Source organism: Plectropomus leopardus, chromosome 22 (genome assembly GCF_008729295.1).
Source record: "Plectropomus leopardus isolate mb chromosome 22, YSFRI_Pleo_2.0, whole genome shotgun sequence".
Taxonomy (NCBI): domain Eukaryota; kingdom Metazoa; phylum Chordata; class Actinopteri; order Perciformes; family Serranidae; genus Plectropomus; species Plectropomus leopardus.
In genome coordinates, this window is record NC_056484.1 from 23,975,187 (window position 1) to 23,985,976 (window position 10,790).

Genomic DNA, 10,790 nt, shown 5'->3' on the forward strand with positions numbered 1-10,790 from the left:
TCCCACAGACTTAAGCTGGACTCTGTTAACTTTTTTAAAGGTTTTTTGAAGGTACAGATATATGAGGTTTCTGCTATATGAGAGGAGTTGGTAACAACGGCTCTGAAGCTAAATCTCAAAGATTAGTCTACTTCAACTGAGTATAAAGACCAGAGAAAGTTTGTTTGTACTGGTCAGTAATGATGTCACCAACTGTCACCTTGTATATTTGTGGTCAGTAAATTGACATAAGGTAGGGAGGGGACTGAAAGAAGCAGAGAATCTGACCTGTTGGTGTCAGGACAACAACATCTGCTGAATATCAGCAGATAAAGGGGAGGGTACTCAGGGTAGGAGCAGCGAAGGAACAGTAAAAAGTGCAGGGACCTGGGAATTCCACATATGATTAATTCATTTGGACACTTGACACTGGACATGTCCAGTGAGTTCCTTCTTCAAATGGCTACTGTTGTGTTCTTTGTTCCTCAAACCAAGAACATCCATTTGAACTCAATGTCCCAGAGTGTCTCAGGTCCTTACACCTATGTATTGTATTCTCCCACAGATCCATCTTCAGACATGATTGGTCCACCACTGTGACCCCCTAGGATGTCACACAGCCAAGAAGAGTCGCATCCCCTGATCTTCTGGCTCCTGCTGCCAACCTCCTCTGAGGAAGGTTGCAGCCTTGTCTCAGCTCTACTTTCCAAGTTTCAAGGGATTTTGCAGAAATTAGAAAGCCACAGCTGGCTTCTAAAGCCAAAGGAGAATAGAACCGAGATAGCGCTGAACTGCTATCTCTGTAAGGACACCAAGACCGGTAAGCCTCCTCCTGGATCCTTGGAACTGCACAGAGGTGACTGAACCGGAACCTCTTTCCTTCAGCCAGCAACCCAGAGAACTCTTCTACCACTCCTGGATTGGCAAGTAATGTCTGGGCATAGCGTTAGGACATAAGTACAGACTGGGCAAGACTGTTTACTTAGTCTTTTGACATATCATGTGTAACATGTATTGATGTTAATGCTATTGAATGAGTCGTTCTGACCTCTTTGTTATTGCTATATATTGGTTAGTCTGAAATTTAGTTTCTTAATGCCTCACACAGACAGGGTCTTGCATGCAGCTAAACATCCTTTTTACTAACCAAAGCATCTTATATACATATTAGATCACATACATGTACTCGGATAGTGGCTCTCAACAGAAACACACAGAAAAGGAACTTAAATTTCCCGCCTTTTCTTTGTTCCTTTGTCTGACCAACCACATGGCAAGCTAAGGCCTGCTTCGCTCTGCGGCCATCTTTGATCCAGCACCTAAATCTGGCATCTTGTGGTAGCCTCTGTTGTTAGTCAATTCACCTCTGCCTCTTGGTGTGTTCACGCTCACACCAACACACACCTTCTCTTGATCTCCCTCTCTTTCTCTCTCTCTCTCTCTCTCACACACACACACACACACACACACATTTACACACCCACTTGTATATACATTTGTATATATTAGCAGTTAGGATATATTGTGTGCTTTGTTTAGCATTGCTTTTCTCGTTGAATAAATGTTTTTGAATCATACTTGCTGTCTGCTTAATGTTGTACAAAAGTGAGTAAATCGTGAGCCACTGTTTTAAGAGCTCCGCAATACTTCACTCTTTGCCATCAATATAGTAATTTTGGTTATAATTATTAATTCTTATAATTATTTAATTTTTGATCAGAGTCCCAAATTGATAATTTAGTGTATTTTTTTGTGACTGTTATTATTGATTGGCTATCATTTTCCCTTTCTGGGAATGATGTCTCACAAGGTGATTTAATGTAAATTACATCACATTATTTAACATAATTAATAATTATTTTTAATAATCATTATTTTTTTCTCATAGCCATACTTTTACAATTGGTGATCCTTGCATGAGACCTAATCACAGAAAGGGTTGCCCCGTGTTCAACCCACAATCCAAAAAATAGTAAGATTTTGGGATTAAGTATGTGTTAATTTGACAGCTGTTCCTGATATACATTAAGCCTGCTTCGCCTAAATGGACTAAAACATTCAACCTCCAGTCAAATCCTTAATCTGGATAATTTGGTTATCCGTGTACAAAGAATAGGGCCCAGATCTTTGCTGGACCTACACAAGTGGGTAAGTCTTTTTTTCTGCAACTCTCCTGCCTTCTAAAATTCATGAACTACATACTGGGATTACTTAATGTGTTAGCCCTCAGGTTAGCCCTGACTACACCAAACAGACAAACAATGTAGGTTTGGAAAGACAAATAAACTTTAACTTGTAACTGTTTGACAGCTTGTTAGAATTCACTTAGCGTTCACTGTGCACATTAAACAATAATATATATCTTATCATTTATTTATTTCAACACAAACACCCTGTGGTTTTTATTCTGCACTTTTAATGCCTATTTATTGGCTCTGGAAGCCTGAATGTCCCTTTGGGATTAATAAAGTTACTATCTTTCCATCTATCTGGGGGGCTTCCCATGGCAACCAAGACGAAGGGGGGGGGATCCTGCACTACACACCACCTGCACTACATGGCGCAATTTTCACTCCGATCTCGTCAAATAATGCCACTCTGTCAGTGCTCAAAAGCATTTTCATACACTTTAAATTCTCCAAAAAAACCCTAACCTTCCTTTTTATGCCATGGCCATTTTTAATCACCATAGTTGTAATAAACAAATAAACTAAAGGCTCTTTCTATTACATTCTTTGCAGCAAACAGGCACATATTTTTGGCCTGTTATTTACTATGACTTTTTTAATGATGCAGTTTGGAGATCTGTGGTTGTCATCATTAATCTTCCAAGGAATGATAAATGGACTGCACTTGTATAGCACTTCTCTAGAATTCCAACCACTCACAGAGCTTTCACTCTACATGTAACATTCACCCATTCACACACTGGTAGCCAAGGCTACTGTACAAGGTGCCACCTGCTTCTCAGTAACCATTCACACACACTCACACTTCGATGGCAAAGCATAGGAAGCAATTTGGGGTTCAATATTTTGCACAAGGATACTTTGACATGTTGATTGGATGAGCTGGGGATCGAACTACCGTCCTTCTGATTAGAGGACAACCCACTCTACTTCTGAACCACAGCCATTCCAGTGTTGATGCAGCAATAATACAAGACATGAGAGACATACCCATCAAACTTACTACTGCTTTTATATAGAATTTTATGATGTATACAACTCCACAGTTTTGTTGTAAGAACCATCTAAAATCTACGACATATCAGCTCCTCTATAAATAAAGTATATGAGTAAAGGAAGAGTTAGTGTTGTAGTACTCGATATCGGTCTTGGTCTTGAGACCACTTTTAGAGGGTCTCAGTCTCGTCTCGGAATCCAGCACATTTTGACTCGGTCTTGTCTCCGTCTCGAATATAGAGGACTCCTGATTTTAAATCAAGACTGGCCGAGTGGATATATATTGCCCACTGGACTCCAAGACGATTCCAATCACCTGGTTCGATGTGTTGGGTAGTGAAAACCAAACTGAACCTCTTTGGGTTTTGGAGTGTTGGTCTGACAAAACACGACATTTAAAGACATCATGTTACACTCTTTTAAAAACCATTACCGATGTTTTATACTGACTGATTACTTGAAAAATAGGATTGATAGATTGATCAACTATTGATATAAGGATCAGTTGCAGGTGTTATTCAGCATCCTCTGTGCTGATGTGACGACATAGAGTGGAAATAACAAGAAGACAGTGACATCATTTATCTGATAGGAACATCTCCGCCTGCCCTGGTTGCCCTATCTGTCATCAGTTCCTCAGAAACGCAGCTCAGAGGGTTCGTTTCAATTCGCAGTGTTTAAATATCATCTTTAACAGAGCGATTTAACAAAGACAAAAAGGCAGAGAGACAAAGGGACTCCAAATGTCCTCAGACTGACTCTAACTCTTCTTCCTGCTGTAGCTCTACGTGCCTGGTGGCATCATGAGACGGTGTGTCCTAGATGGGAGATGGCAAAGTGGCTGCAACAGCCTACAACCAAGATGGCGGCCCCCCTAAATTTACAACACCCAGGCGAGCAGCAGAGAGAGCAAGCTGGCAGCAATCAGGTCACTCATGCAGGCCTGGTTCCACACTGCTAGTGGAGGATCCCCCCACCCCCATTTTGGATTTTGACAATGAAAATGAAAGTTATGAAATAACTATTGTTTCATCTCATTTCTGTTTCTGAAAGGAAAAAGTTAAAGATTGAAAAGTACACTGACCTGACAGAAACACCTGATCATGCGATAGAGAGGAGGACTCTTCAGCTGCATCTCTTCCTGTGTGCAGATATATATATAAGACAGTACATGAGATGATCAGAGCTGACAGATGACGGGCAGAGAGACACTCTATCTGAAGATGGATCACCTGATGCTGCTGTTGCTGTTTCTGTGGAACTCAGGTAAGACTCTGCTTTAAACATCATGTGTTATTTCTTTCATATTTGTATGGAATCTTTATATCAGCGAAAAAACTGCTCACACACTAACATCAAGTTTGTGTTTTATTCTTCTTTTAATCAATTATTGATTTGTTATCAATTCCAATCAGAATCTTTATCTCAGCAGGTTTAATATAAAAAAACATGGAAAAGACATGGACTTTGCAATTAGCTATTTCCATACATGTAAAAGTTTGGGAAAACTAAATGTACCCTGAAAATTTTGGAAAAGTTACAGAATTTTGTATCACAAACCAGTATAATTAAACATGATGGGTTCAAGAACTACCATTTTGAGAATTCAGCGATAATTTTAGTTTTACCATTTCTAGCTGTGAAAAATTTATTTTGAGTGGTTTTTAAAGAAAACATTTTGTAAACGATTTTTGTCAGTTTTCTTTAAGAAAAGGTGTCATTTTTTTTAATTTTGGGGGAGATTTTTAAAGAAAATATTGTGGTGATCCTGCACAAATTCACTTCACTGAACATCTTTGGGTTTTTGACTGTTGTTCAGACAAAACAAGACATTTAAAGCATTCACTTTGGACTCTGACAAACTGTTACCTGATGTTTTAATTCTCAGTGACTGATTACTTTAAAAAACGGATCAATAGATTCATCAACTATTAATATAATGGTTAGTTGTAACTCAGCATCCTTTGAATGTCTCTTTGCTGATGTTGCAACATTGCGCTGAAAAACTTAGCTGATAGTGACAGCGTAATCTGATAGCAACACCTCAACCTGCCCTGCTTGTCATGGAAACAGAAACCACAAATAATCAGTAATCTGTCATCAGCTTCTACTCAAAATTAAGTTTCACAGAATTGCAGTTCAAAGTTGTGTAAATATCATCTGCAACATTTGCATTTTCTGAAATAAATGTGTGTGACAGCTGAATGCTAATAAAACAAGGAACCAATAGTACCATTTTGTCATAAGTAACCTTTTTTTTTTAAACTTTTTGGCCTGTAAGTCATAAAATGTGAAAACCAATATTTGCACAGTGTGTTCCTTGGATAATTGTAATTTGACTTATGTAGACCATAAGTATTTGCCACTATACCATTTTTCCACTATTTTATCTAAACTTGGAACATACCATCTTTAGATGACCCCAGACAAAATGTTTTGGTAGTTGATTATTGTGTTCTTCCCACATTTTTTTAAATTATTCTCATCTGTCTCAAAAACATGCAGAAAAACTAGTCCATGCATGTGTTACTCCAAGGCTGGATTATCAAATTCCAATCAATAAGACTGAATTCTGTGTCCTGTTTACTGAGGGGAACCAAGAAAAGAGATCATATTTCTCCTTTTTCAGTTTCTTTATCCCCATAAAATCCCACAAAGCTCTGAAAGGTCATACTCCATCATATCTGACAGAGTTCATAGTACCCTATTATCCCTACAGAACAGTGCACTCTGAGAAAACAGTAAAAGCGAGTTAACTGAGGTGTCTCCGAGTGTTTGTTCTTCACAGCTGTGTTCTTATTATGCTACTCTATACTGGTGTTTATCTTCTGATTTTCTCATTAGCACTGCAGGCTGAAGAAGAACACAAGCCAACAGGTAAACAGAGAAAGAGAAGAGAAAAAACAATAATTAACCCTAATTGATTCTCTTGTTGGGCATTTTATGCAATTTTCATTCTTCATTTTTTGATCATTATGGCTGTGTTCATGTAAATGGCATACATTGTGGCAAGATGATGTATTTTTGTTTAATGTCTGTATTTTCCAATCACTCTTTCCAAATACACTGTAAAAACTAAATTGTTGCATTCATACTTTTAAGTGTAAAAAATGCTCCACTGAAACCCATTCAAACTGACAATTTTTATCCCACAGCCATCAAAGCACTGTTTTCCACCTGTCATTTTGACCATATTTGGCATGTGGAGAAAATACATGCTATATTTCCACTGGGTTCACTGTCAGAATCAATTTTCGTCTAAAAACATAGTGGATGATAAAAACCTGGCATTTAAAGGATTAAAATTCTGAAAATTAATGAATATTCGATATTTATGACAGGTACGGAAGTCCTGAGGGGCAAGTGAGAAAAAGAAAATCTGGAGATCCATTTTCTGTGTGTATTTGTATGTATGTATTTATGTATTTCACATATGAAAAAGAAAACTGGGGGGAACTTAGAAAATGGATCACTAGAAAAGAAAAATTCTCACTTGCCCCTCAGGGCTTTAGAAGATAAGGACTGATTTTAGTTTGAAAAAAAATTTACTCAATGAAAGTAGAAAATTATATGTATAATTATTTTTAAAGCTGGATTTTGAGCAGTGCATTTCATAAAATTATTCATCTTCATAAAATTATTTCTTTACAAGAGTCTATCAGGTTGGTGGGAGGTCGCTGTGCAGGAAGAATGGAGCTGAAACATAAGGGAGAGTGGAGGCCAGTAAGTGACTTTGACAACACCCTAAAGATGGCAGCAGCTGTCTGCCAAGAGCTCGACTGTGGCTCTGCTGTTTCTGTCAGAGAGAGACGGGGATCCTCAGAAATACCTATATGGAGGATCAAATCTGACTGTGTTCTCTCTGGATCTGCTCTGAGTGAGTGTGCAACATCACAATCCTTTTCAATCCTCCTGGATGTCACCTGTTTAGGTAAGCCCTTTTTATGACATCATCTAATGTACCCAGGTTGAGATGCAGACACACCGACCTCCATAAACACATGCGCAGTAAGGCCTCTGTCTTCCTGGCATTTTATTTCCGATGAGGTAACAAACTTTAATAGAGGTTCTTTATATTTTAAATTGCAAGTAATAAATAGATGTTATATTATCAAGTTTGTTACATTGGATCCAAAAAGTTTGTAATTAGATTTGAAAAATTAATCAATATAATGTTACTTAAATCTTCACCATTTCAAATATTTGCAATGCTTCCATCAAACTAAGTTATTAACGTTGTTTCTTACGAACAATCTGAATAGACTATGCTTCATGCTTCACTTTGCTAATGTATGTATTTAAAGACAGAATAAAACACACTTCAAACCAACAAAATGACAAAAGGATTCAAACATGTGATTGGATGTACAAGTATATTTACAAAAGTACTGTAACAAGGTCTCCAAACAAAACACCATCTAGTTTTGTGTTAAACCGCTCAGTGACCTCATCTCACTCAGTTTAGCACGGCTTGTTCCTCTCCTGTTCTCGTCTTCTTAGTCAGCAGCCTGGTTAATACGTCCATGGTGCCAACGTCTTTGTATTCTACTTCTTTGTATATGTAGCTAACTTTCAAATAGCAGCTACATTTGCCTCATTTTCACCATACAACAACAAAAATAACAAAACAGTCCACAAAACTCCTCTGCCACACTTCTGCCACACTCTCTAACGTCTGCTGCTTAGAATAGAGGATTTCCTGTCAACTGCGACTCTTGCGCATGTTCCTGTTGAGATGCCTACTATGTACAGCTCTGCTGTGTCTGCAGCCAGGTGACTCTCAAGATGACAGTTTTTAACTTCTATGTGTGGAGAGCAAAGATTGTGGAACACCTCAGCAGAAGGAACAGAGTAGACAAATCTGCAGATGATGAAATCAGTAGGCGGGTTTCCATTAACTGTCAAATTGCACAAACTGAAATTGCAAATCAAAATACACCTTATGGAAACAGGTCAATTAAAAAAAAGAAAAAAACTCCCATTTATCACATGAGGCATCACATGAGGTGGTATTTCAAGCGCTTGGAAATAGCCATATTTCCCAAAACTGCAATGGAAACACTGTTTTTGCTCTTATAGCTCATATGATGTGCAAAACAGGGTGACAGTAATGCGACTTTATGGATGCCAACTGCCATTAAACCCAAATAAGAAGAAGAAGGAGGAGGAAAAGAATAAGAAGTATAAGAAAGTCACATGACATTCTACAAAACAGAAGAGAGAGAATAGATCTTCTTAAAACTTATACAAGACAAAAAGTTAAAGCAATATTAAATTGGCTTTATTGAGTGGCTGCAATAGAAGTAAACCTGCCAATGTTTTGAGCATTCATTGCTGTGCTTCTTGGAATGTTATTGCCTATAGAAAGTTGCGTAAAATCGCAATAGAAGTTGCAGAACATCCCTTAATGGAAATGCAGTCATTTCGCAATTGTATTTTATCAAAATTTGGAAAATATCGCTTAAGTTTTGCACAAATCTGTGATGGAAATCCACCTACTCTTTGAAAAAACATTGGCGTTCAGAAATTAATAACATGTTAGAGTGTATTAAATGTCCACGTGATGTAAAATATCTGCAGTCTGTAGTGTTATGAAGATGAGTCCTGTTGTTCATGATGAACTAAAAACTGGCAGTTTATGATCTGAGGAGGGATAAAACTTCCAACAAAAACCACACTGAGGTTTATCCATATACACACCTCCGAAGAGATAGGGAGATAGGACCACAGTAACCAATTTTATATTCAAAATAAATACTTTAACTGAAATGTTATGTGGAGCTAACAAACAGGAGCTTTGCTTTAACATGTCGATTTTGAGGCATGAACTGACAAACACAATCTGTACCTGTAAGTGGGTTTTCATTACAGATTCACACTTAAGTGGTACTTTCAAAATGTGGATAAAAATGTGGATCTCGCAATTGAGAGATGAATGTGTTTCCACTGAGTGATGTTCTGCAACTTCTCCTCTGGTGATAACATACCAAGAAGCACAGCAATGAATGTTCAAAACATTAGCAGCTTTATTTCTGTTGCAGCCACCACACTAGCCATCATTATTTCCAATCCAAGGTCATGTAGGCGTGATATGGAGCCATAATGGAAAAGCAAGCCCCTTCATGGGAGAAGCCACATATGAGGGATTTCAGGGAGGTGATAGTCCACGAATTCACAGGGGAATTGTGGATTCAAAACTTCCAGATGATCTCCTCAAATTTTGAAGAGCTATGCAATGCAATAACACCTCTTGCAGTTATGCCGAATATAGCTTTTTCCAATTGCCTGAAATACCACCTCATGCCAGCATAAAATCTATTGAGTCTTTTGATATTGATGTGTTTCCATTAAACGTATTTTATATTCACAATTTAAATTTGCACAATTTGAGGGTTAATGGAAACCTGCCTAGTATGTGGAAGGCTCTGACCTATTCAAAATTATGCTGAGTCTAGACTGAGGCACTGAATTGTTGTTTGATGATATCCTTATCCTTTAGTGTCGGCTGTCTTTTATCTCTCTCTATTTTATCTTCTGCTGTCTCTCCAGACTCTGTCAGGCTGGTGGCTGGGACCAGTCTGTGTTCAGGCAGACTGGAGGTGAGGTCTAACCAGTCTACCCAGAGTTGGTCCTCGGTGTGTGAAGCTGACTTTGACCTGCAGGATGCTCAGGTGGTCTGCAGGGAGCTCGGCTGTGGGGCTCCTTCAGTCCTCCAGGGGACGCTCTATGGAGGAGCGGAGGCTCCAATGTGGATCAAAGAGTTCCAGTGTGAAGGCCATGAGTCTGCTCTCCTGAACTGTAGAAGCTCAGAGAGAAACACCTGCTCAGCTGGCAGAGCTGTTGGACTCACCTGCTCAGGTGGAAGAGGAGCTGCAGCTTTCATTTACTTCACTTCTGTTCACTTTATTCTTTTACTGACAACTCTCTGCTTTCTGTTCAGAGCCTGTCAGGCTGGTGGGAGGAGACAGTCGCTGTGCAGGAACACTGGAGGTGAATCAGGGAGAATGGAGACAAGTGAGCGATGTTTACAGTCCCTGGACTCTGAGGGAAGCAGCAGCTGCCTGTAAAGAGCTCGACTGTGGCACTGCTGTGTCTTTCAGACGAAGAGAGCAGTCCTCCGTCAGATCACTGTGGAGGATCATCACTGACTGTGTTCACACTGGATCTTCTCTGAGGGAGTGTGCAACATCATATCCCTCCACCACCATCCTGGATCTCACCTGCTCAGGTAAGTCCATCAGGGACATCATCTATGACATAATCTATGACAGTCATGTACCCAGGTTGACTCACACATGCTAAAATGGCAGGTTAAAAGCATTAACATGGTCATCAGAAAATTACGTCACTTTACTGTAATACAAGAAAGTGCGCATGCGTCGGCATTTTGTGTCTACCTGTCAGAGGCTCTGTCGCAATTTGACTTTTTATCCAGTTTTTATCAAGTCATACACCATATCTCATTGATATACTTTTAAACCTTGGTCATTTTAACTATATACTTCAACTGGATAAGGGATTTTTGCCAATTATAATCTTTTATTTGAACAAAGGGAATCTTATGCACGTGATGGGTGCGTCGCTGCTTTGCTCCAACATAAACGTGACCACCTTACACCATGTAGA

At 38.9% G+C, this 10,790-nt stretch overlaps 1 protein-coding gene across 1 annotated transcript in view; it reads left to right on the top strand.

The window, feature by feature from the left end:
• Positions 1-4,357: 4,357 nt before the first annotated feature.
• Positions 4,358-10,790, top strand: part of LOC121961720 (deleted in malignant brain tumors 1 protein-like) — an 18,472-nt gene continuing 12,039 nt past the window's right edge. The window contains exons 1-5 of the mRNA XM_042511780.1: positions 4,358-4,430; positions 6,009-6,041; positions 6,817-7,095; positions 9,714-10,022; positions 10,105-10,392. Of these exons, the coding sequence (XP_042367714.1) occupies positions 4,358-4,430; positions 6,009-6,041; positions 6,817-7,095; positions 9,714-10,022; positions 10,105-10,392 (982 nt within the window). The remainder of the gene's footprint in view (positions 4,431-6,008; positions 6,042-6,816; positions 7,096-9,713; positions 10,023-10,104; positions 10,393-10,790) is intronic.